The 27360-nt window shown below is 43.1% G+C and overlaps 1 protein-coding gene across 1 annotated transcript in view; it reads right to left on the bottom strand.

The window, feature by feature from the left end:
• Positions 1 to 4193: 4193 nt before the first annotated feature.
• Positions 4194 to 27360, bottom strand: part of GABRD (gamma-aminobutyric acid type A receptor delta subunit) — a 35181-nt gene continuing 12014 nt past the window's right edge. Inside the window, exons 5-12 of the mRNA XM_027855401.1 lie at positions 24069 to 24181; positions 21255 to 21322; positions 20190 to 20410; positions 15641 to 15723; positions 12746 to 12883; positions 10488 to 10643; positions 8050 to 8261; positions 4194 to 4516 (exon numbers count right to left, since the gene is read on the bottom strand). Of these exons, the coding sequence (XP_027711202.1) occupies positions 4217 to 4516; positions 8050 to 8261; positions 10488 to 10643; positions 12746 to 12883; positions 15641 to 15723; positions 20190 to 20410; positions 21255 to 21322; positions 24069 to 24181 (1291 nt within the window). The 3' untranslated portion in view covers positions 4194 to 4216. The remainder of the gene's footprint in view (positions 4517 to 8049; positions 8262 to 10487; positions 10644 to 12745; positions 12884 to 15640; positions 15724 to 20189; positions 20411 to 21254; positions 21323 to 24068; positions 24182 to 27360) is intronic.

Below are 27360 nucleotides of genomic sequence, written 5' to 3'. Positions count from 1 at the left end.
TAAAAATGAGCTGGAGAAGGAAATGACAAACCAGTCTAGGATCTCTGCCAAGAAAACCCTAAAATGGGGTCAGGAAGAGTCAGATGTGACTGAAAAATGACTGAAAAACAACACGTGACTGTGAGGCAAGATTCAAACTCAGGTCTTCGTGGCTCCAGAGCTGATACTCTGTCCCTGGGAGGTATTCAGGGGCCCTCTGCTTTACACTTTATCCTCTTCCTAGCTCACAAGAGCCTCTGGGATGTTTGTAGCACTGAGGAATGACATCTTTCACAATCCCTTGCACGCCTTGTTCCCTTTGAGAGCATCATTAATTCTATTCTTTTCTGTTTCCAGTGCCCTCCCAATTAACAGCTTCCCAGATTCTTCTCATGGAGCAGCCCTCGCCTGGCCTAATTCACTCTTTTGTGACCACTGACACTGCCCTTGGCTCACCCTTTGCCTTGTTGCTGTTCAGTTGTTTCAGCGATGCTTGACTCCTCGTGTCCTCATTTGGGGTTTTCCTGGCTAGGAAATACTAGAGTGGTTTGCCATTTCCTTCTTCTTCTCATTTTACAGATGAGGGAACTGAGGCAAACAGGATGAAGTGACTTGCCCAGGGTCACACAGCTAGTAAAAGTCTGAGGCTTTGATTTGAACTCAGGAAGATGAATCTCCCTGACTCCAGGCCTGGTGCTCTATGCACTATGGTGCCACCTAACTGCCCACCCTTTATGCTGGTCAATAATGAGGCTTCTCGCTAGCACCGGCCAGCAGGGCACTCAGAGAGGCTGGGCCATGCTGACTTGGGACAGAGGTTCTTAACCTTTACTGTGTGTGTGAACCCCTCGGGCTATCAGTTTGGAGAGGCCTGGGACCCTTTTTCAGAATAATGTTTTTAAATGCATTAAATACATAGGATTACAAAGGAAACTCCCTCCCCGCCCCTCTTTCTCTCTCCATATATATGTGTACACACAAACACACACACACACACACACACACGGAAACCCATTATATTGAAATAATTACCAAAATAGAAATTTTTTAAAAGTTCATGATCCTTTTGGTTTTCTGTGAACTCCAGGTTAAGAATCCTTCTCTCCAGTATTCAGAGCCCACATACTTGACCTCTCCTCTAGGCCTTGAAAATCAGACCTTCCCCTGGCTCTAGTACCCAGATTTAGCTTCCTCCTTCCTGCTGAGAATCTGCCGGCTTTACCTTCAGAGATAATACAGTCTCGTAATGATAATAATAATAACCACTGGCATTTATATAACCCTTTAAGGTTTATAGATCAGTTTAAATCTCTTCTCTCTTCTCAGCCTTACTCCAACCCCGAAAGGCAGGAATAACAGCTATTATTAACTCCATTTACTAGACAGAAAAGTAAGGCTCCCACACGGTTAATGACTTGCCCATGGATGTGGAGGAAGTGTGGGGTTGGTTCCCAGGTCTTTCTTATTCCCAAACCAGCATTCTACCGCCAGCTGCCTTTGAGTGAGGGAGAGGATTGTGCAGACACAATGGGATGGGCTCCTTTGAAAACAAGACCCCCAGGCCATGCTGATTTAGGAGTCTGGAAGTCCTAGTTTTAATACTATTCTCCATAGTCACTACCTAGCTCTCAGGCAAGCCATTTAAAATTCACTTTCCTCATCCGTAGAATGGGGACTCTGAAGGAGGAATTTACCAGTAGATTTGGAGACCTGAAGACTAGGATTGAAATCTCATTTCTCATCCATCCTTCTTCATCTGTGTAATGGGGACCATGCTATCTCTTAGGATTTATCTACCTCACAGGGTTGTTGAGAGACTTGAATGAGACAATGAAGAGAGACAGCTTAACGCACACTAAGGTCCGCTAAAAATGTCAATTACTATGATCAGAAAGACCTTAACATGTCAGAGGACCGGGGCTGAAATCTTGACTTTGACATTTCATCCTTTGTGACCTTGGACAAGATCTCTTTGTCCTTTTGTCTCAGTTTCTTCTGTAAAATGAGGCAGTTGGATTAGATACCCACCGCAAATGCTTATTAAATTGCTAAATACTGGCAGCAGCTCTTAGAGCTCCAGATCTGATCTATAAATCAGTTAAGTGGTCCAGTGGAGAGAATGCTGGGTGGCAGTAAGGAAGACCTGAGTTCAAATCCAACCTGACACCAGCTGTGTGACTCTGGATGAGTCATTTAACCTTTGTTTGCTTCAGTTTCCTCATTTGTAAAATGGAGGTAATAATAATAATACCTATCACACTTTTCCTCCTCCATTCTGAGTACCAACATTCCTGGCTTCCTTTAAGTCCCAACTAAAATTCCACTTTCTACAGGAAGCCTTCCCTCTTAATTCTTGTGCTTTTCCTCTTTCAGTTATTTCTTATTTATCCTGTATATAGCTGAGCCTGAAGTCAGAAAGATTTATCTCCCTGACTTCAAATCTGGTCTCAGACACTTAATAGCTCTGTGATCCTGCGCAAGTCATTTAACCCTGTTTGTCTCAGTTCCTAAAATGAGCTGGAGAAAGAAATGGCAAACCACTCCAGTATCTCTGCCAAGAAAATCCCAAATGGGCTCAGGAAGAGTCAGACATGAATGAAACAACTTAACAATTGTATATATTTGCTTGCAGGTTGCCTCCCCCATTAGATTGGAAGCACCTTGAGGGCAGGGACAGTTTTTTTGCTTCTTTTTGTATCCTAATGCTTAGCACAACCCCTAGCCACAGCCTGGCATGTAGTAGGTGCTTTATAAATATTAATAAATTGACTAAATTAAAGAAAGGGTTGTTGTAATAACATTTATAAATATATAAATTTTATGTTATATATTATTGTATAATATATTATATTATATAATACTATATTAGCATTATATAATAATATAATGCTAATATATTATATGTAATTATACATTATATTTATATATCTATAGACATTAGCCCTTATTATGAATATCACCTATCAGAAAGAACCAAACCTCTGTCACTCCTCAGCTCTGCTAGTAAGTAGAACAACCTGCCTTGTGGGGACATACAGGGGCCAAAGTCAGCCCACAGCTTTCTGGAGTTGTAGGGCGCAAAGTTTCCGTTAAGGATGGAATCAGCCATTTGAACATGACCAACTATGGAGATGTTTTCTCTGAGGGTTAAGTTCAGAATCATTTCTTTTTCCTCACAGTATTCTCTTCCCTGGTGATATCAGTGATTTTATTTAAGTTATAAATAGGACCAAGGATAGAAAAAAGAAAGCCTCCAATATTTCATCTTTTTTTCCTCTGGCCTTATAAAGTCAAGCTTGAGTCACACAACAGGCAGAAGCAGGAAGGGGCATCATCCTGCTCAAACGTTCCTTCTTTCCTTGTCGTGTTCAAAAGCATCACATGCCAGGCCCTCCTCCTCAGGGGTGCAGGCATCTCCTGCAGGCACAGGGACTAGGGAAGCTGTCATTGAAGAATGCAGCTTCCTTCTAGGAGAAATCCTTTCTTACATGTGGGGGCCAGAGATCAGCTGAGATTTTTTTCCCCTTTTTAACATTTAATCCAAGATACACAATAACCACAGTGAGAACCCTCAGGCTCCCTCCCTTACCAACCCCAGAGAACCTAGAAATGGAGAAGCATCCTGTGGGTCCAAAAATCCAGATCTCCCACAGAGTGCTCAGTCACCCCGAAGTCAAGAGGTCAGACCTCAAGTTAGAAAGAAACAGCTGGGACTGGCAAAGCCATCTATGTGACTGGAAGAAGTTATTTCCCTTTTCTGAGCCTCAGTTTCCTTTTCTGTAAAATGAGAGGTGGAGATTTGATGTTCTCTCTGTTCCCTTCTAGGATTCCAGGAACATTTTCTGCTGCTGTGACCCCAATCTGATCATCTTGGGGTAGCTTAGCCTTTGGAGTTCATTTTCCAGTACCAGTACAAGGGGTAAACTGAGGAATCCAGAACTGGAAAGATGTTCCTCTGCCTGGTCAGTAGTGAGGTGAAGCCAGAGGTTTCAAAGGTTTTTTTTTTCTTCAGGGATTTTTCCCCCTTCCACTGAAAAAACAAAAAAGTCAAAGTACAAACCAGACCAGAGGTCTAGCGTCTCTTTCGTAGCAGTGAAGTGAAATTGGGGCTGGAGTGTCCGACAGCTGCATCCACTAGCTCCAGAAGATGTGTGTGTGTGTGTGTGTGTGTATGAGTGTATGTATTGTGTATGGGAATGTATGTGTATGTGGTGTGTGTATGTGTGTGTGGCTGCTTTTACATGGTGTATGCCACCCAGTAGATAACATTGACAGCAGCAAAGGCTGCTGGAAACACTGCTCTGGCATAGACATCTATGGTGTCAGCATCGATGGGCTTGAAAAATGACCTCAAGCCTCCCTTTTTTCCAGCTGTGGTTCCCTCCTGTTTCTTCATCTCCCCTGTCTCCACTTCCACGGAGCGATAGGAGCCCATGAGGTTGCCTGGGATTCTGTGTTGGCGATGGGAAATGGCCAGCTCCTGATTGATACCCGCAGCAGAGAGGGAGAACAGCACGATGGCATTCTTCACATTGATCTGCAAGGGATCGGAGGGGTCACAGACTGAAAGCTGGAAGGGATGTTCAATGCTATAGAGTCTAACCCCTTCAATTTATTTTTTTAGCTGAACTTTATTTTCACAAGCCCCTCATTTTACCGAGGGGGAAACTGAGGCACAGTTAAGTGACATTTTTTGGGTCCTTCTCAGGCAGGACTTGAACCCAGGTCTTTTTGACTTAAAGTCAGGAAGTCCTAACCATTATGCTAAACTGCCTCTCCCTAGAGAATGTCGGTTAGTGGTTGGGGAGGAAAAAGGACCTGTGATGGCCTCACAGGATCTGTCTGCTGGTGGAGCGCACACACTGCACCCACTACCCTGTCCCCACCCTCTTTGCCCTTGTCCCGGAAGTAGCAGGCTTAGCCCTGAGTCATGAAGGACAGGGACTGATTCTTCTAATCATTCAATCAGACAGTCAATTACGTACACAAGTGCCTACTGTGCCCCAGGCCTGATGCTAAGCCCTGGAATAAAGAAAGCACTAAGAACAAAGCTGGATCTGGAAGGACAGAAGGTGAACACATGGTCCTCAGTATCTTTAAGAGTCAGAGAATCTCCAAGTGAGAAGGGATTTCAGGGGCTACGGAGTCGAATCCATTTCTAAACTAGACTCAACAACGTTCCTGACAAGGAGTCCACCAGCCTCAGCTCTCCTCCAGTGAGGGGAGACCCACCGCTACTCACTACCTGTGTGACCTAGTCAAGTCAAGAAGCATTTATCAAGTACCTACTATGTGCCCGTCACTGTGCTAAAAATGATGGGGATATAAATCCAAGCTGGGGAAAAAAAGACAGTCCCCATCCTTAAGGAGCTTATATTCCACTGGGAGAAGACAATATATGAAAGGGTGCTGAAATGCACTCATCTGTAAAATGGATATGGCTTAGTAGAAACACAAGTATTGAATTTGGATCCATGGGACCTGAGTTCAAATTCCACATCTGCCACTTACTAGCTGTGTGGCCTTGAGCAAGTCTCTGAACCTGTTTTCCAATCCTTAAAACCACGGTTTTAACATTCTCATTTCTCTCACTAAGGGAGAAAAGAAGGGACACACATTTATTAAGCACTTATTATATGTCTGGCACTGTTAAGTACTTTACAAAGATTGTACCATGAGCTTGTTTCCTGATCTATGTTTCTGAAGAGTTTGTCTTGCTTTCTGTTTCATTGTTTCTCAGAGAGAGAATGGTTAACCATTGGGAAAATACAAATAAAATAAAAGGAGAGCAAAGAATGTAGAATCTATGACCTGTGGATACTATGACCCAATGAACTCCCAGCTCCAGATTTGTGATCTTACACTCCTACAACCTCTAATTCCCCTTTTAGACTTCACGGAACCTGGCCCTTTCCTACCTCCCCAGTCTTCTTATTTCTTACTGCCCTCCATGTACTCCATGATTCAGTGACGCTGGCCTTCTGAAGCATTTTCTCCGGTTGTCCCCAAAGCCTGGAACACTCTCACTCCTCATCTCTGCCTTTGCACTTCCCTGCCTTCCTTCAAGCCCCAACTAATGTCCCACCTACTATAAGAAGCCTTTCCTTTTTGTCCTGACTCTTAGTGCCTTCCCTCTATTCATTCTTTCTAATTTCTCCTATCAATAGACTATTTGTATATAGCTCTAAGTATGTTGTCTTCACCATTAGATGTGAGTTTCCTGAGGGCAGGGACTATCTTTTGCCTTTCTTTATATCCCCAGTGCTTGACACAGTATCTGGCATATAGCAGGTGCTTAATAAATGCTTGTTGACTATCGTTTGCCTTTCTTTGTATCCCCGGCATTTAGCATAGCGACTGGTAAATAGTAGGTGCTTAATAAATGCTTTTTGACTATTGTTTCACTGAGGAAAATTTTTTCTGACATTAAGTATAAATCTACTTCTCTCTTAATTTCCACCCATCACTCTTGGCTTTACTCTCTGGAAGCAAAGCAAGTTGCACCCATGACATCCTTTCGGATAACTTAAAATCAGTTGCCATGTTTCCCACCCCCACCCCCCTGAGTCTTTCGCAGGCGAAACAACCCCAGTTCCTTAAAATCAAGAATCTGCAAAAGGAAGGAAAGGATTCAGCCCCAGCAAAGCTAGAGAGAACCCCACAGAAGCAGGCTTCTTTATTTGTTTTTGGTTTGGGCTGTAACTTCAGTTCTATACCGGGCTCTCACTGAGCAGACTCCTTTGATCAATTCAGATAGTAGGCACCTCCTCTACCACTTAGAACAGTGTCTGGGCCACCACCTGGACTCTTTCTAGACCCCTCCTCCTTTTCCCAGCATGCCTCACAGTTCACCTAAGAAACCTCCATATTGGTGTCCCCCTCCCCAGGACCATGATTTCAGGAAGGACAGCAGCGTGCTTCACGTCATTTTTGACTGGACTTTCTCTGGACTTCTTCCCATCAGCTGCATTGTCCTTGTTTGGGTGGCCTTCTTCCAATTCCATCCCGCAACCCCCAAACCCCTTCATGTACTGCCTTCCCCTATTAGAATGTGAGCCCCTTGAGGGGAGACACTGTCTTGCTTGCTTGTATTTGTATCCTCAGTACTTAGGCCAGTGCCTGGAACGTAGTAAGTGCTCATTAACACACACTCTCTCTCTCTCTCCATATATATATAATCTCTATCTCCCTATCATCTCTATTTTTTTATTTATCTGTCTTTCTGTCCATCCATATGTCCATCCTTCCATCCATCTTATCTATCCATCTTTCCTTTCATCTATCTTATATACTATCTACTTATCTGTCTCTGTCCATCCATCTATCCTTCCTTCCATCCATCTTATATATCATCTATCTATTCATCCTTCCATCCATGTTATATATCACTTATTTATCTGTCTGTTTGTCTATCCAACCATCCATCCTTCCTTCCCTCCATCCATCTTATATCATCTGTCTGTCCATCCATCTGTCCATCATTCCATCTATCTATATTTATCATCTCTATCTCTATGTATGTATTTATTTATCTGTCTATCCATCTATCTGTCTGTCTATCCTTCCATTCATTGTATATATCATCTATCTATCTATCATCTGTCTATCTCTGTGACTTGTCCAGAGTTAAACAATGTGTGTGTCAGAGGCAGGGCTTGAACCCATGTCTTTCTGACTCAAAGGCCTCCACATTACCTCCCTATTACCTTGTCCAGTTTGATTCAATAAGCATTTAGGAGGTGCCTATTATGGGAAGGGTCCCAGTGACAAGCCCTGCTCTAAGAAATAAAAAGGAACAGCTCTGTCTCTGCCCACCAGCAGCTTGTATCACAAGCCTGCTGGATGCCCATTCTCCTCCCATGTTGGCACAGGGACAACCAGCTCCCAGCCACTTATGCTGAGAATTGGCAGTAGGCTGAGAGTCAGGCTGCACTCAGTGGGAGGGAAGGTACAGAGCAGCATCTCTGACAGTTCCCTAGGAGGGAAAGGGCCTGTCCCTGACCCTGGATGCCAAGCAAAGGGGACTGCCTGCTGGGAGGGCCTCTGAGTCCCACTCCCTGGGACGCTCACCTCGCTGCTTTGCTTGGTGACCTTCAGCTTGGCCTTTTGCTTCTTCATATAATCTGCATTGAAGTGGGCAAAGGCATACTCCACCAGTGCAGCAAACACAAACACGTAGCAGATCCAGAAGTACACATCCAGAGCTTTGATGGCTGATGCCCGAGGGAGGGAAGAGCGGGCACTGACCATCAGTGTGGTCATTGTCAACACTGTGGTGATACCTGGGAGAGGGCAGTCAACAGAGCCAGTCAGGCAACCAGGCAAATCCAACAGGCATTTATTGAGAGCCTATTGTGTGCAAAGCACTGTGGTAGTCATTGGGAAACACAAAGACAAAAAATAAAAATAGTCCCTGCCCTTAAGGAAGTAGGGAAGAAGGGAAAGAAGGCAGGACAGGAGAAAAGAAAGAAGGAAGCATTTATTAAACACCACTGAGAGCCAAATACTATGCTAAGTACTTAACAAATAGTGTCTTATTTAGTCCTCACAACCCTATGAGGTAAGTGCTATTATCACCTCCATTTTACAGTTGAATAAACCAAAGTAGACTGACGTTAAATTACTTGACCAGGGTCACTCAGCTAGTAAATGTCTGAGGCTAGATTTGAACTCAGGACTTCCTGACTCCAAGCCCAGGGATTTATTCACTATTTCACTTAAGTGGCAGTGTGCCACAGTGGAAAGAGCCCCAGACTTGGAAGACCTGGATTTGAAACTATGGAAGCTCAGATATTTCCCAGCTCTATAACCCTGGCCAGATCACTTGACACTCTGAGCTTCAATTCCTTTATTTGTGAAGTGGGAACAATGATAGCACTCACAGGCGAAGGGCAAATGAAGTGCTGTAGGTGAAGAGTTTTTCAAATTTTAAAGGGTTATATAAATTTGATTCATAATAATCATTGCTTCATTTATAATGAATAACAGCTACTAAGAAAAACAAGCCACTTCATCTCTCAGTACTTCGGACAGCTCTCAGAGATTACAACTTGAAGAGAAGGTACCAACCTGCATCAGCAAAGGGAATGTCCTCACCCATAAGTTCCTTGTACCAATGAAATCATGGGTCAAGTTCTGGTCCCTGTCTCTCTTGTTTTGGTTGTTATTATTATTATTATTAATATTGCATTTTATTGGGAGAAGGCAGTGCAGCAGAGAAATAGTATAGGCAGGGAAATACATGGTTATTAAAGGAATGTGGAAAGAGTATTAACAGCTAATGGGATCAAAAAAGGTTTTCCATAAGAGGAGGACCTTGAAGGGATCCGGGAATTCGTTCTTTCTTTTCTTTTCTTTTCTTTTTTTTTTTTTGTATTTTTGGGTTTTTTTGCTTGGTAATGGGGTTAAGTGACTTGCCCAGGGTCACCGAGCTAGTAAGTATCAAGTGTCTGAGGCTGGATTTGAACTCAGGTCCTCCTGACTCCCGGGCCAGTGCTCTAGCCACTGCACCACCTAGCTGCCCCTTTTGGTTAGGATCTGGAAATTCTAAGAGGCATATGTGAAGAGGAAGTACAATCCAGGTATAGGAGATAGATAGCCTGAGCAGAGAACAGAGGTGAGATGAAGATCCAGTTTAGAGAATGGCAAGCTGAGGAGATTGTGTATTCTTTTAGAGGCAATAGGGAGTCAGTAAGGGTTCTTGAGCAGAAGAACAATATTGTAAGACTTGTTCTTCATAATAATAACTAGAATTTATGTAGCTCTTCATTAATAATAATAATAACTCACATTCATATAGAACTTTAGGGGCTACAAAATGTTTTACACATAAGATCAAGTTTGGTCCTCACAACAATTACCATCCCTGCTTTACAGATAAAACTGAGGCAGACAAAGGCTAAGTGATTTGCCCAGGGTCACACAGCTGGTGTCTAAAGTGGGATTTGAAGTTTAGCTCATGCATTCCAGAAGGCTCCACCTCCTAATAAATATGGTTCTTTTCTCGTGACTCCCCTGAAGTCACCACTTGTTGATGCCAGTATTCTGGCGTCAGAGTCCCTTACCCTCTCATTGTCCCTCCCTCTCCCAGGGCACTCAGATGTTTGCTGAGTCAACTTATGAATTGACTTGCACATTTTTCCATAGTGAAGAGGGAGTGGCCCCAACCTTTCCCAGCCACCCTTGGAAATTCAATCATGTAAATGGCCATTGTGAGAACCATGGCAGCCATCCTTTCTTTCCTTCCTCCATAGAGGCAGCATGGTATGATAGATAGAGCACTGGACTTGGAGTCAGGAAGTCCTGGGTTCAAATCCCTCCTCAGATACTTATCAGCTGTGTGACCCTGGGCAAGTCACTTCACCTTTGTCTGCCTCTGTTTCCTCATCAACAAGAAGAGGGTATTGGACTTAAGGTCCCTTCTATCTCAAGATCTGTGATCCTTTATCTCCTCCCTCTCTCACGCCCTTGTACTCCTGGCCTCTTCCCTGAGCTCACACCCTCTTTACCTAGTGACACTCTGGCAGGTACAGCAGACTGACTGATCCAGAAGGAGACCCAGGACATGGCAACCAGAAGGATGGAAGGCATATAGGACTGGATGATGTAGACACCTCGGTTCCTCCGCAGGTTGAAGTGTAGACTGAGTCTGGGAAACTGTCCTGCTGTAAGACACACACATAAACCCCTGTTGCCTTATGGCTCTTGGTCTACATCTGGCTATGTAAGTGCAAAAAATGGTAGGTTCTGCTCATCTCTGCCCAACAGCCCATTCATAGGAGGAGGACTGTCAGGCGGGACGCTTGCTAAGCATTCGGCATGTGGAAGGGGCTCCTGAGAGCCACAGAAAGGAACAAAGAGCCCCGATGCTGACCCTCTATCCTCCTCACCCCCCCAAACCTCGGCCCATACTTGGTCACAAAACAATGCCTCTTTCAAACAGTACAGCCCTAGCAGAGAAAGCATCACAACTCTGAGCCCCCTGCCACATCCACAACCCAAGCCTAGGAAAGACTCATTACTCTCAAAAAACTCAGGAAACAGCAACTCTAATGTTCTAGGAAATAGTGAAGTACAATGGAAAGAGTCAAGGGATAAGAGGTGACCTGGGTTTAAATCCTGCCTATGAAACTTAAGTGTCTGCATGAATTTGGACAAGTCATTTCTACTCCCTTGGTCTTAGCTTCCTCCTCTTAAAATGAGAGAGTGAATCACTGATCTCTAAGGTCCTTTCCCCCTCCAAATTTATGCTCCTGGGACCTCTAGAGAGCCTTCCTACTTTGGATCTATAATCTTATAGATTCCCATCTTTCTTTTTTTTTCTTTTTAGGCAATTGGGGTTAAGTGACTTGCCCAGGGTCACACAGCTAGTTAAGCGTCAAATGTTTGGTCTGAGGCCAGACTTGAACTCACCTCCTCCTGACTTCAGGGCCGGTGCTCCAACCATTGCGCCACCTAGCTGCCCCAATTCCCATCTTTCTGTAGGCATTCTCTACCCATATTGTTGGCTTTCTTGGCCCTGACAGCCCAATTGTCAGAGACTGAACAGTCAGAGCCATTCCCAGAATGAGAGATTTCCATCATTGGATGGGGCCTCAGTGGCTATCTGGGTCCAGCCACACCTGACCAAGACCATCCCTGACAAGTGAGCATCCTTCTATCCTTTATTTGGAGACCTCCAGAAGGAAGGAAACACAATCCTTGGTGGTCCATTCCCAATAATAAAAATAATGATAGCTACCATTTATATGACCTTAACCCTAAATTTGTACAGAGGTTTGCAAAGAAACGTAAAAATATTAATTCATTTTATCCTCACAACAACCTTGGGAAGCAAGGGTTATTATTATCCCCATTTTGCAGATGATGAAACTGAGGCAGACAGAGGTCAAGAGACCTGCCCAGGATCAAATGGCTAGTAAGTGTGTAAGGTCATATTAGAACTCAGGTCTTCCTGACTCTGGGTCCAGGGCTTTCTATACATTGTGCCACCTAGCTGGCCCTAATGAAATTTTTGGCTAGTATTATTTGTTAGAAAGTTTCTCTAAATTCATTTCTTCATAACTCCTACCCATTCCTCTTAGTTCCGTTCTCTGGGACCAAGAAGAACAAATCTCTCTCTTTTTCCACATGACAACCCTCCACATACTGGGAGATGGCTATCATGTTCCTCCCTAAATTTTCTCCTCTCCAAGCTAAACTTCCCCAACTCCTGAAATGATCCTCCTACTGCATCACCTCAAAAAATGGTGGGTAGAATGTTGACCTTGGAGTCAAGAAGATCTGAGTTCAGATCTCTCCTCTGATATTTTGATTCACTTCATCTTTCAAAGCCTCAGTTTCCTCATCTGTCAAATGACGGGTTGGACTAGATGGCCTCTCTGAAATCCCTTTCAGTTCCAGATTTAGAATCCTATGATCCCTTCACTGACCTGGTCACCCTCCTCTACACACTCTCCAGATTATCAATGTCCTTTCTAAAATGGGGTGTCCGTAACTGAATACAACATTGCAGAGTGGGTCCATCCAGGGCAGAGTGATTGAACCCACTTGCCTTGGGAAGATCCATCTGTACACTTAGTTCCAATGAAACCCAGAGTGGTCCTTGGTTGAAGCAAAAAAGAAGATATAAGAGAAATAACTAATTTTCACCCTTCTGGAGCCTGGCTATGTTCTTATCATCAACTCCTATGAACTTGGGTCTTTTTTTTTTTATAAATAAAGTTGGCCATGTCCAATGCTGTCTGAACCAGGGAAGCCTTGTTACCAGATTTGAAGTTCATTAGTTCAGTGGTGAACTGGTAGTTGGTGATGGTGAACTGTGCCAACTGTAGCTTGTCTAAGCCGTGAATTTGCTCTTGGTTTTCTGACCAGTAGTAAACAATATCCTCCGAAGAGTAACCATCTGCAAAGGAAATCAGACCAATAGAACAGTGAAGGCTAAGCTCTGAAGGCAGCTCCCAAGCCGCCCCCATGCTCTTCTGCCCAGGACCCGATGAAGATGGTAGTTTCCCTCATGTGTTTGAGATCATGAATGCTTCACAGGGTAGGAAAAAGCAAGATGTGGTGAAAAGAATTCTAGATTTTCTGTCAGAGAGCCTGGGTTCAAATTCTGACTTTGCCATTTAAAACCTGTGGGGCTTTGGACAAATTATTTCCTCTCTCTAGACCTCTGTACAATGAGGAGGAGGTTGTGGTAGAAGTCTTTGAGGTTCCTTCCAGCCCTAGATCAATGAGAACATTATCTTTTGATACTGAGGGTCTAGAAACCCAACAAATGAAGTTCGCAAGATAGGCAGACTCTTTAGCAACCCAGAGCAGATTCAGAGGAACCAGCCCTTGTATATGAGAGTGTAGAAAACACCAGGGCTTCTCTTCAAATGTGGATTGAACTGTAAGGATCCCCAACTGAGTTCTATCACTAGGAGGAGGGTGCATGGTTCTCTCTGAGTCAATCTGTATGATTAGGTTCTGGGAACTGTCCAGTGAAGGAAAAGCTAAGAGCAAGGTAAGGACTACATTCTAGGGAATGTAGGTACTTTGAGAGTCTAATTGCTGGAGTGGATAGGGCATTGACCTTGGAGTCAGAAAGACCTGGGTTTGAATCCTTCCTCAGACACTTATTAGCTGGGTGACCCTGGCCAAGTCTTTAGCTTCCCTATGGCCCAATTTCCTGATGTATAAAACAAAGGGGTTGGATTTGATGATCTCTTAGATCCCTTTCAGCTTCAGATCTCTGACTACTGGAACTAGGAGGCCAATGACTGTGGAGGAGGGAAGAGGTAAATGTTGTTTGGGTTGCTTGAGAAAGAAGGTTCATTCAATCTTGTCAAGAATTCACATTTCTATAGGGCTTTAAGGGTAATAATGTATCTTACCTATATTATCTCATTGGATCCTCACAACCATTCTGTGATGCTGCCATTTTACAGATGAGCAAACTGGGGTTCAGAGGGATTTCTTTTTTCCCAAACTCTTCTATTTTTTTCCCCGTTCAACCCTGGTCTGGTTTGGAGAATTCCCAAGTGAGGAAAGTCCCTTTACCAAAGCAGCCTACCACCTGCTCTTCAATTTATAATCGTAGAGGTTAATTGACTTGCCTGATGGTCCCACAACCAACATGGGAGACAGGCATGATCTGAACCCAGGTCCTCCTGACTCTGAGGCCAATGCTCCATGCATTATGCACTCTGGCTCACGCCAGGCCAGGACAGTTCTGGTAATAGGAATGCATTCAGTGCCTTGGAGACTCTCTGGCTCCCTTCAGATAAGTGCAGGTGCCACAAAGGTCTAGACAAGACCTTTCCATATTTCTCTAGTTGTTAATGTCCCCTCCCTCTTGAAATGACTTTGAATTTTTTTTGTATATGCTTTGCATTTGCTTGTTTCAGTCCATGTTTTGTTGTCTCATTCCCTCCCCTGCCCCAAGCAGGAAGTAAGCTCCTTAAGAGTAAGGGCTGGGGTTTTTTTTTGTATTATCTTTGTATCCCCAGTACTTAGCACTGTACCTGGCACATAGTAGGTGCTTAATGAATGCAGGTTAAGTTGGAATTGGAATGTGTCAGAATCCTCCTGTCTATATTTGTCCTGAATGAGCTGCTAAGTGAAGTAGTCCTGGCAAAAATCAAAGCCCAAACAATGGATGGGGTTCCCACATACCTTTAGAATATCTTTTTCAGATTTCCCCAAGACACAATTATTAGGATTGTTGAGAAGCAGTATGACATAGTGGCTAGAATGCTGGACTTTGAGTCAGAAATATCTGGGTTCAAATCCTACCTCAGGCATTTACTAACCATGTGACCCTGGACAAATCATATTAACCTCTCTGTGCCTCAGTGTCCTCATCTGTAAAATGAGAGGGTTAGACTCAGTGGTCTTCCAGTTCTAAATCTATGATCTTATAACTAGAAAGAAGGGAGTCCTCTGATCATGCTTCCTGCTCAGAATGAAAAACCCTCTTTTGGGAGGTACTTTCTAGCTTATGAAAAGCCAAAAGTTAGCATAGTCCTTAATTCATCATCTTGAGTTTGGCCTGTATCTGTCATAGGCACCTGGGCAAGAAGATATGGGATGGGAGCTCAGAACCATAACTAGGTCAGAGTGACTGGAGCTTTGCATCAGCATGCTTATATTCCAGGAAGCATATTTCCTTCCCTGACTTACCAGTCAACCACACCATAGTTACCTGTCCCATGACCTTATTCCTTCACCCAGAAGTGGGACATAATCACCAAAGTCTCATTGCTATCAGATGGTCTCCTGGGGCCTGAATCCTCCCACACCTGCACCCCTCTTCCCTGTCTGTCATCTTCCAGGAGTTAATGGGTTGGGGATCATCAGCTGCTTTGCAGAGACATGGGCTAGACTGTCTTCGAGATCAGCCATCCCACCCCTGGTATGATCACACCTGAGCAGGGTCAACCTGTCTTCGTTCCCCTGTTAATAAAATTTTCCCCCAGGAGGAGGGAAAGAGAAGAGAATGATGGTTCAATTTCCAAACCCTTTTTGGTGAGATTTGTCCCCTCATATCAAAATTGATAGTTCTGATTCTATCTGTATTTACAGGAAGGTGTGGGAGGAAATACAGGCTATAAGCTGAAGCCTCCTTTCCCTAAGAAGAAGTTTCCAGCAGGGTCCAGGCTGCTCAGCTGGTACTTACAGCTTTCCAGGTCTAGCATACATTCCTGTTCATCCATGGGATACTTGGAGAGGTCCATGTCACAGGCCACTGTAGAGGTGATTCTGCCTCCAGGAAAAGAAAAACAAGAGGAAAGAGAGAGGAGACATTCCTTCATTCACCCTTCAGCCCTCCTCAGAAGAGAGCCAGGCGGGTTATGCTCAGGGAGTAGGAAGCACCCATTAGGTAGCTTCTTTACTAATCACCAGACTGTCATTGACTTTCAGAATGACTGAGTAACTCACTTGACCCTTTGGTGACTGTGATTGTGGGGATGATAAACATCTGGATGAAAATCAAAAATGCAGCCAACCAGTTAACAAGGAAGAGGGAAAGAGGAAGTGGGCCCTTTCTGGAAGAGAACACCTGATTCACCTTTCAAACCTAAATCAGGAAGGGAGGCAAGGGTTGTTATTCAATATGGCACCCCAAGGATGGTGGGAAGCACAAAACCAGAAACAAAGTAAATGTCTATTGATTAGGAACGGCCAGACAAACAGCAGTGCATGAATGTAAGAACATTATTTCACCAAAGGAATGCTGATGCATATGAAACATCCAGAGAAGCATGAGAAGACTTATATGAACTGATGCAGAAAAAGGTCACGCAGGCAGCTAGGCATCTCAGTGGATAGAGCACTGGCTCTGGAGTCAGGAGTACCTGAGTTCAAATCCAACCTCAGATACTTGACACTAGCTGTGTGACCCTGGGCAAGTCACTTAACCCTGATTGCCTCACCGGAGGAAAAAAAAAAGGAACAAGGCCACATTTCATCCCACCTCCCCAACTGCTAGTGTCCTTTGTCCCAAACTATTTTATATTCAGCTTCTTTGTATATATTTGTATTTTATTGTTGTTGTTCAGTCATTTTTCAGTTGTGTCTGACTCTTCCTGATGCCGTTTCAGGTTTTCTTGGCAGAGATATTCCAGTGGTGTGCTATTTTCTTCTCCAGCTCATTTTTCAGATGAGGAAACTGAGATAAAGAGGGTTAAGTGACTTGCCCAGGGTCACACAGCTAGTAAGTCTCTAAGGCCAGATTTGAACTTAGGAAGATGAGTCTTTCTGACTCTAGACCCAACACTTTATCCACTGTGCCACCTAGCTGCCCAATATTTGTATATATATATTTGTATACATGTGCATTCATACATCATGATACAGTGGATAGAATGCTCATCCTGTAGTTAAGACCAGAGTTCAAATCTGACACTGAGACACTTGCTAGCTGTGTGACCCTAGGCAAGTCACTTAACCTCTGTTTGCCTCACTTTTCTCATCTGTAAAATGGAGATAATAATAACACCCACTTCCCAAGGTTGTTGTGAGGATCAAATGAGATAATAATTGTAAAAGGCTTTGCATAATGCCTGCACATAGTAGGTACTATGTAAATGTTGGCTATCATCATCATCTTCATCATTATTAACTTGTCTCCCTCATTAGAATGTACTCATTGTGAGTCGGGATTGTTTCATTCTTCATAATTTTGTCCCCACTGACTAGCATGATGCCTGGCACATAGTAGGGGCTTAATATATATTTGTTGATTGATTGAAATAAACAGAACCAAGAAAAATATATACAGTAACAACAATAATATTAAAAGAAAGAACAATAAATAATGAAATAGAATGCTATATAATCATAATGGCTAAGTTTAGCCTTCGAGAAGAGGTTTAAAAAATATAACTCCTTCCTTCTTTGCACAGGTCAAGGGAAATGAGTGTGGAATAATTTATATGGTATCAGACTCAGTTGAGGGGTTAGATAAACTTAAAAAAAAATAAACATTCAATGCAATAAATATTTATGAAGCACCTACTATGTGGTAGGCACTGCGCTAAGTGCGGAGCATACAAAAACAGTCAAAAGACAGTCCCTGTGGAAAGAGTACTGGCCTTGGAGTTAGGAGGACCTGAGTTTAAATTCAGCCTCAGACATTTACTGACTGAAAGTCACATAACCCCAATTCCTTCAAAAAAGAAAGAAGGAAGAAGACAGTCCCTGATCTCAAGCTTACAGTCTAATGATTTTCCTTTTTCCTTTTCATTCTGTGTTACAAGGGATGACTTGATGAGTCCCCAGGGAGAAGAAAGAAAGGGGAAGAATGTATTCAGAAGTAAAGGTGATAGAAAGACAAAAGATAATTCTTTCAAGAATTCCTAGCTTCCAATAAGGAAATGTTTTGCATGACTTCCCATGTATAGTCAATATCATATTGCTTGCCTGCTCTAGGGGTAGAGGAGGGGTGGAAGGGAGGGAGAGAATTTGGAACTCAAATTTAAAAAAAACCTAATGTTAAAATTTTAAAGTATAATTGGAAAATATTTAATAAATAAATGTAAAAAAAAAGAATTCCTAGCTTCCTTCAAAGCACAGCTCAGAGGCCACCTCCTACATGAAACCCTCCCTTATCTCCCTACTATCAATAAAGCTGTCAATAAAATTTTCACTTGTAAACAAAATAGAACTCTTAGATCATGAATTCATACTGTAGACTTTTCAATTATTTAATATGAAACTTAATTTTTTAAATCTCTAAATAAAAATCCAGGAAAATAATAACAGGAATGGTTTACCTAAAATTACTTTGTACTTACTTTGTGTACGTTTTATCTTTATTTATCTATGAACATATTCTACCCCTCTCCAGTCCCCCATGGTAAACTCTTCGAAGGTAGGGGCCATATTAATTTTTGTGTTTTATTCACAGTGCCAACCACAGTGACTGGCCTATGGTAGGTACCCAATAATTTACATGTTACATTGAACTGAACTTCTAAAAATTCAAACCACTTTTGAATTTATACATAAATAACAGTTACCAAGCATATTTCTAGATTTTTCTAAGTGGACAAAATGACTAGTTTTTTTTCTTGTTGTTGTTGCTTTCATCTATATGTGTATTGCTGAGTAGACAAAGCTAAAGTCTCAGCTTCTCCATGGGGCTTGGTTCATCTCCCTGTGTTCAGAATATCATTTGTGGGTCAGCGATGATGAAGTCAGGCTCTGGGTTGAAGCAGAGAAATGCAGTGCTACAATCTTCCTCTGATGTTAATAAAAAAAAATTTCCCCCAGGAGGAGGGAAAGGCCCCTTTTGGAAAAAGAATGCTGATTCAATTATCAAGCATAGATTAGGAAGGAAAGAGAATGCTGCTATTTAGCATGCCATTCTAGTGGTAAAAGGTACATATCTAACTAGGTTATGGCCATGGGGCTCTTCTCCAGGGTGCTGAAATCCAGAGGCTACAAAACCTTAATGATTTTTAAAGATTTCCCAATTCTAAATTTTGTTATATTTATATTTTAATATCACCCACGTCCCTTCAGCAGCATATAAACAGCTGAGCTAAGTACTTAGTTAGCAAGGATAATTAATTAAAATAAAATATAAGCAGATGTCATACTTCCTTTCCCCAGAAGCTGCATCCCAGGTGAACTCCCTTCATAGTTGACTGCCTCTCCAACAAAGACCTCAGGGTATTCTAAGGCAGAGTCTCCAACACATGCCCATAGGCTACAATGAGGCCAACAATATTCTGAAGTGTGATCAGAACCAGATTAAAATGTAATTGGGAAATATTTAACAAAAAAAATAAAAATGTGATAGACCATATAAATGGTAACATTTCTAATATGCTGTCAATATGCCACCTACATGAGATCCTTATGTATAGTTTAGTAACTTCATTTCTATCTGAGTTTGACCTGGCTACCCTAGAGTCTTTCAATGCCATCAATTGAATATCCAGTCCCAAGGGGGATAATCTACTTGACAATGGAGGCAGTCCTATGGCAGATCTGACCTGACTGGTAATTAGAGGGTGAGCACCTCAAAGACCCTCTACCCCTTTTATAATCAGCCAGACCCCAAGGTTCTACCAACCCCCTGTCTTGACCATCAGACAGCCCTGTCATATGCATAAATTCCTCCTTCCTCCTTTCCCTACTCTTGTTTTTAACCTCTTGCTGAGAGATTGATAATCAAATCAGTAATACTATTACTTCAGTGAAGGGCATGAACATTTACTGCATGATGGCTCTTCTTAGAATCTCTGATTCAGAATCTGAGGCTATCTGGGCCAACACTCTCTTTCCTGGCCACTGTTCCCTACGCTCTCATATCTATCATATCTATCCTTGTCATCCTTCTGTGTCCCTGTCCTTCTCGAGTTCACTCTTCCATTGTGCCCTCTGGAATTCCTGTTCTATTATAAACAAGCCACCTTTTATATTATACTGTGATCACCTTTAAAAATTATTTGTATTTTTAAAAAATTATGCACATGTAAACACCTTGAAGGAAGAGACTTTTTTGTTTTTGCCTCATATCCCCAACACCTGGGATATAGCAGGCGCTTAATAAATACTTGTTAAACTTAATTGAACTGGATTGAATTTGTCTTCATTCCTTCTTGTGTTATTTTGACATTGTGGATTAGAGGGCAGTTTCCTCCTGCTTGTCCTGGATGCTAGAATTCTGGAGCACAGTTATTGTATGAGCCACTGTGTGGGGATGTGGACCTTACCTGATACTGTATAGAATCACCCCATTGGGCTGCAGCCGAATAAGTTTGTTTTCCACTGTTACATCATGGAACCAGGCTGATTTGGCATTGACAATGAAGGTGTCTGGGAGCCAGAGCTTGTCCACAAAACGGCTATCTAAACCCAGCGTTTCATTGGTGTGGTTGTAAGACAATCGACCATCTCGCCAGCTCTGATGCAAGAACACGGTCATGGTGTACTCCTGGAGTGGGGAAAGGGAGAGAGAAACCAGAGGCAGCAGATCACCCCATAGCCTCACTTATTTGTGGCCAGAATCTCAGAATCTCAAAGTTGGAAGAGAACCCAGAGTCTACCAAGTTGAACCCACAGCTGGACAAAGATACCTTCTCCAACATCCCTGGCAATTGGTCTTTCAGCCCTTGCTTGAAGACTTCCAGTGATGGGGAACCCACTATTTCCCAAGGCAGCTTATTCCACTATCATATGCCTCTAACTCAGGAAAATTTTCCTGACATCAAGCCCAAATTTGCTTCTTTCTACCTTCCACCCATTGTACTGGTTCTGCCCCAAGAGACCCAAGCAGAACCTGGCTAATCCTCCTTTCAAATACTTAAAGATGGCTCTCACATCTCCCTTAAGGGTTTTCTTCACCAGATCAAAGATCCCCAGTTCCTCTGATCTATCCTCATATGGAGTGATCTCTAAGCCCTTCACCAGTCTGTTACCCTCTCCAAACATTCTACAGCCCATCAGTACTCTTCTTCAAGATAATGCCCAGAATTAAGCCCAATACTTCAAGCATGGTCTGACAAGGGCAAAATTCAGTGAGCCCTTCATCAATTCACTAGTCCTTGGTGCTACTCTTTTTGATGTAGTTTAAGACATATTAACTTTCTCAGTTGACCCACGTTGGACTTGGAGTCCACTCAGATGCCCAGATATTTTTCAGGTAAATTGCTGTTTAGTTATACCTCCCTCACCTTGCCCCTTGAATGTCTGCTGCATCATGAAGGTATATAAGGGGGGAGAGGAATAACCTGTCTAAGGGTGGCCAATGAGAGGGAGCAGTAACAAGGTAGAGTTACCATGTTAACTTCTGATATGTGGTCAATGCTGGCGACCTCAAGGGCAAGAGCCACATTCACAGGAGGACCTGAAAGAAGGGAAAAAGCAGTAGAGAAGTTCTTTGTGCTGGGCAGTCCCCATCCCCCCACTGCAACAGAGACAGAAAAGCCAGCCCATCTGTTCCCATCACCAGGGAGTTTAGATACCCAAGCACAGGTTTCCAAAGAATCCTGAACCAAAGACAGGAGCCAGCATTGGTCCCTGGCCAACAGAGAGTCCTTGGACTCAATAGAAATAATGTAATTACTTGTATTTCAGTATTCAAGGGTCTGGGATTTTGTTATGATGAGGAGTCTCTCCCACCTTTAATGGATACAGATTCCCAAACCTCCCTGCCTTTGTAGCCCATTTTCGTGAGTTATTGTGACTCAAAACAACAACAGCTTGTGGCCTTTGACCAACCTGGTGATAATCTATTTCTGCTCTTACCTAGACTATTTGCACTAAAGACAAACAGTCCATTACTGGGCCTGTGCTTGAAGTCCCTCCAGCTTGGAAGGCCTGCCAGAGCTTGCATGTATCATGGCAGAGTGGGAGAGGCAATGCAGCAGTTCCTAATGTCAGTGCGTTAGGAAGAATGCTGGCCTGGGAGTCAGATGACCTAGGTTTGAATCCTGACTCTGGATGACCTCGGGAAAGACCCTTGGCTTCACTGTCCCACTGCTTCCTGAGATGGGCCCATTCCTCAGGGACTGAGATCAGCTCTGGGTTCGGGCTAGTCCCCAGTTAGAGACCACTCTGTAGGAGAATATCCCTGTATTTCAGAGCATTTCCTCATCTGTAAAATGAAAGGCCAGGACTCAGTGACCTTTCAGCTCTCTTCCAACTCTAAATCTAGGATCCCATGATCTGTTGATTCTTCCAGTTCCTTCTTCCTCCTCTCTCACCAAAATCCACCCTGCAACCATTTTGTTTTTGGGTTTTTTTTATTTCATAAAAATTCATTTATTTAATTTTGGCTTATTGTTGGCCAATAATGGCAAAATAGATTATTTGGGAAAAGGATACATTTCTGCCGTGTACAAATATAATGGGTCAACAAATTGCATGTAGTATAAAAGGGATCCTCTGAACGTGTCTAAAAAGTAAAGGCAGAACGGGATGAGCTGAAAAGGTAGTGTTTTAAAGCAAAACCAAAAAGTACTGTAATTATTTTTTAAAAACACAAACACCAATCCTGTAACAGTAAAATGTTCCCTGCTTATCAAATACTTTATTGCAGAATGGAGGTGTAAGTAGAAGCAAAGAAAGAGAGCACAAAAATGATTGCCATACATTTTGTACAGGAAGCAATAAAATGGTCACCTATGGTGCTGCTGCATCCATTTTATATACACCTGTATATGTATATATTGCTTGTCCCAGCTAGATTTTAAGCTTCTTGAAAGCAGGGACTGTTCTATTTTTGTCCTTGTATGCCTAGTGTCTTGTATATAGTAGGTGTTTAATAAATGCTCTTTGGATAGATTAATTGGTAGATTAACTAATAACAACACCAGTAATAATAACTAGCATTTCTATAGCACCTTAAGGTTTACAATTCACTTTTACAAATATCTCATTTGATCCACACCACAGGCCTGAGAGGTAGGTGCCATTATCTTTCCCATTTTACAGATGAGGAAACTGAGATGAACAGAGGTTAAATGACTTGCCCAGGGTCTTACAGCTGGTAAGTGTCTGAGACTGGATCTGAACTTAGGACTTCCTAACTGTAGGTCCAACTCTATCCACGGCATCACCCAAAGCACCTTGATGAGGCATATCATATGTAGGAATCCTCCAATTCCCAAGTAACAATTTGTTTTTTGGTTCAGTCCTTTGGCTTCATCTAGGTAGGTATCTTCCCAGTATGGAAACTCTCTGCAGCAGCATCCATTGGCATGTAACTTAGCATCTTAGATTGTTGCCCAGGGACATGGAGCAGTAATATGACTTGCCTGGGGGCAGACAGCCAGACTATGTCAGAGGTAGGATTGAAATTTGGGTCTTCCTGACTCCTATGCTAGACTTTAATCCATTACACACTGTGGTTTTTTTTTTTTTTTTGGTGAGGCAATGAGGGTTAAGTGACTTGCCCAGGGTCACACAGCTAGTGTCATGTGTCTGAGACTGGATTTGAACTCAGGTACTCCTGACTCCAAGGCTGGAGCTCTATCCACTGTGCCACCTAGCTGCCCCTCCACACTCTGTTTTTCAAGTAAGATAGTAATAGCCACGATTATGATAAGAATCCTACAATGTTAGAAGTTTGAGGGCCTTAGAGACCATTTACTCATTTTAGAGAGGAGAAAAATGAAGCCCACAGAGGGGCTCTGACTTGCCTAGGGTCACATGGTGATTTAGCAGTAGAACCATCTTAACAGAGTAGAATCTTGTTTCTTTTCATTACATTGTACTGATTTTTTTTTCTTACGATGTTAATCTGAAGTTCTTGGCCCTGGATGGCACAGACAGGGCAAACTTAGGCTGATAAAGGGGGAACCAGTAAGAAATCTGGGGGACTGCCTACCCCAGCAGCTTATGCTGCTGTCCAATTCCCAGAGTTCTGAAGTATAGAGATAACCTCTTGGTGGGGGTAGGTCTTTAATTGGGCAATAGCCCAAACCTAAAACAGACCTCAGTCCTTGAAGAATGGGCTAGCCCACTGCTCATCTCAGGAAGCAGTAGGGCATATACTGTCCCACAGGGACTCCATGTGAATTTACTTGGACTCAGGACAGAGAATCCTTCCTTCCCTTTCCCCACCCCATCCCCAAATATCCCTGCATTACCTCCAATACCAGGCCTGAAATTCCGGGCATAGCCTTCCATTAGATCATCCAGATTGGGCAACCAGGATATTTCCACATTAGAACCTATGTAATCTCCAATATCATTCATTGCTCTGGACAGAGAGAAAAAGAAATTAAAGTGTGCTTCATTGGCAGAAATTACTGCAGAAGATACCATTGGGGGGTATTAGTAGCAGAGCAGAGTTTGCTTTCTTAGCAAAGGGTGCAAATAGTCTCACATCCTAGAAAGACTAATATTTCTAAAACAATAACAAAGTATTCACTTATTCAAGAACCTGTAGTGACTCCTAATTGTCTACCTTCCCCATTATTCATTCTTGAAACATTTGAACAATCACAAAAGCTCAGAGTTGAATCTCAGCAGTTAGTCAATCCAACCATAACCACCACTCCCCCCACCAAAAAATTCACTCTATTGCATTCTTGACGAGAGGTCATCCAGCCTTCAGGGTGGGGGGTGGCAAGTCCATTCTACTTTGGCAAAGTTCTAATTTAGGAAATCTTTCCTGAATACAAGCCTAAATTTGTCTCTCTGAAGCTTCCATTCACTGTTCCTGGTTCTTCCCCCTGGAGCTGAGCTGAACAAATCTAATCCCTTTTCCATGTGACAACCCTTCAAAACCTTGCAGGGCAGCAATTCCATCACATGCCCCCCTGAGTCTTTTCTTCCCCAAGCTAAACATACCCATTTGTCTCCCCCACCCCCAGCCAGGAAAGCACTGGAAAATTGGCAAATAAGCCCGAGGGACTGAGACAGCATCTTTACAGCTGCCTTTCCCCCAAATAGTCCCCAAATGGAGCAGTCTCCTCAGCTGTAAGGTACAAGGCAAAAAAAAAAAATCCTAGTTCTTTTCATAGATTCAAGGACTCAGTGGAGCAGAGCAGGAAAGGTCTTCCAAAATTAAGCCCAATCACCTCCATCAACCAAGGACAGCTCAGGGACTATCTACTACAATCCTCTCATTTTTTTTTTTAGCTGACATTTATATAGCACTTACTATGTGCCAGGCACTGTGCTAATTCCCTTATAATTATTATCTTGTCTGATCCTCACAAGAGCCCTGGAGTATTGCTATTATTATCTTTATTTTACAGTTAGGGAAACTGAGGCTCAGGGTTTCTCATTTTGTAAGTGTGTTTGCAGCGAGACTCAAACCTTTCTAACTCCGAGTCCAGTGCCTTGTCATTTATACTATGATGCCCACTCAGAATGCTGAGGGTCAGAAAGAACTCAGGTCTCTTGAAGTCAGGAAGCACTCAGATCCTATGATCATTTATGATGAACTAGAATAAGGGCTTAGAGATCCACCATGGTGGAGTCCAGGGAAAAGGGTTGGCAAACAGCTGTGGGTCTAAATGCCCAACTAGTCTAACAGAGGCTGCAGGAGGAGGTAATACATGGACACTCTATGCAGAGAGCTCTTGCCCCACCCTGCCCTGTAGACTAGACTCCTTTACCCCTGCTTCTTCCTGAGCACTGAGCTCCCCCCACAGCCCTCTGCTCCATGGGTCTTCTGCCTGGCATTGTGATATGGCTCCAGTATTTGGTCTTCTGCCCTGAGACCAGCTGTGGGTAGAGCATTGGTGGAGAGCTCCCTAGACGCCCATTCATCACATGACCAAATAATTCCTTTCTGCCACTCCTCCATCCCTGGCATGACATGGCTCCACAGGAAGTGCTCAATATAGGTGAAAAACAACCATAGAAATGACTCATGACCTTGAAACCAGGCTCTGCTCCCAGTCTTCTTACAAGCCCATCATTCCCAGCACTTACCTGTGTGGTACCATAAGGTCGTTGACTCATAGTTGTAGGGCTGGAAGGGACCATCTAGTCCAACTACTTTATTTGACAAATAGGTACCAGACAGGTCACTTGACTTGCCCAAGGTCACATAAGCAGTAAGCATCAGAGGAGAGATTTGAGCCCAGATCATAAGCAGGAGCATAAATGTAGAATTCTGTCATTTCTACCTCTGGAAGGAAGTTAAAGGTCACAGGGGAGAAAGTTCTGGGGCTGGAGTCAAGAAGATCTGGGTTCAAATCCAGCCTCAGACACTTACTATCTATGTCACCCTGGAAAAGTCACTTAGCCCTGTTTCCTCAGTTTCCTTATCTGTAAAATGAGCTAGAGAAGGAAATGGCAAACCATTCCAAGATCTTTGCCAAGAAAACCCCAAATGGGGTCATGGAGAGTCAGATATGACTGAAAATGACTGGATAAAAGAAAGAAAGTGAGGCTGGCTAGCTGTCTCAGTCTTAGCACTGCTGTGTGCCTGCACTGTGGTAGGGTCACCATGGGTCTAAAGGTTTGTCCTTAGCTTTGCAGAATGAGAAATTTCATTTAATTAGTATACCCAGGGTGCTCAGGTTATGACAGACTAACCTGAGGTCACCTGGACCAACTCCTTCATTTTACAGATGAGGAAACTGAGACCTACAGAGATTAAATGACTTGTCCCTGGTCACACAGCTAGTAAGTGGCAGAGATCGGATTCAAACCCAGATCGTATGTCACTAAGTTCCATAGTCTTTCTTCTTGTCATGCTGTCTTCCCCCATCACTGACCACTCTCACAATAGACATAAACCAGATTGATAAGCCAATTAGTTTATTTACAATCAGAGACACATGTGGGAGCCCAAGGTCACAGTCACAATCAGTCAGGGGTAACTGAGCAAGGATCAGAATCAGGTCCTTAGCTCCCTGTCAGATTTTCTTTCACTCTGTGGATAGTATAGGAAGTAACCCATTTATGGTGAGCTGGAATTAGAACTTAGAGATTCTCTCATCTTCCTGGTGGTGCAATGCAGGGTGAGGGTAATACTAAAGGATTCAGATTCAAATTCCACCTTTGATGCTCACTACTTGTGTGGCCAGGGCAAAGTAACTTAACCTCTTTAGACTTCTGTTTCCTCATCTGTAAAATGAGGGAAATTAGTGGGGATGGAAGCAAGAGGAGATATGAAAATTTGCACAGTGATTCCCTCCAATCCATCCTGCTCACCCCTGCCAGATTGCTCTTCCTAAAAAACATTTATTCGAATATGCCACTCGCTCACTCAAGGAGCTTCAATGACTCCCACTGCCTACAAATTACCAATTCCTTAGATGAGTATCCTAGGCCCTCCATGATCTGGCCCCAATATATTTTCCAATTGAACCCAGAATTATTTATGAAGTTGAACAAGGAGGCAGGGGAAGGTTTCCTCACTGAAATGAGAAGTCCTTTCTCTGTGTCCTTACGAACTATATTCAATAGTTGGCACCT

The sequence above is a fragment of the Vombatus ursinus genome, unplaced genomic scaffold (genome assembly GCF_900497805.2).
Source record: "Vombatus ursinus unplaced genomic scaffold, bare-nosed wombat genome assembly UNPS02010822.1, whole genome shotgun sequence".
NCBI classification, from domain to species: Eukaryota; Metazoa; Chordata; class Mammalia; order Diprotodontia; family Vombatidae; genus Vombatus; species Vombatus ursinus.
This window is presented reverse-complemented; position numbering and strand designations above follow the sequence as displayed.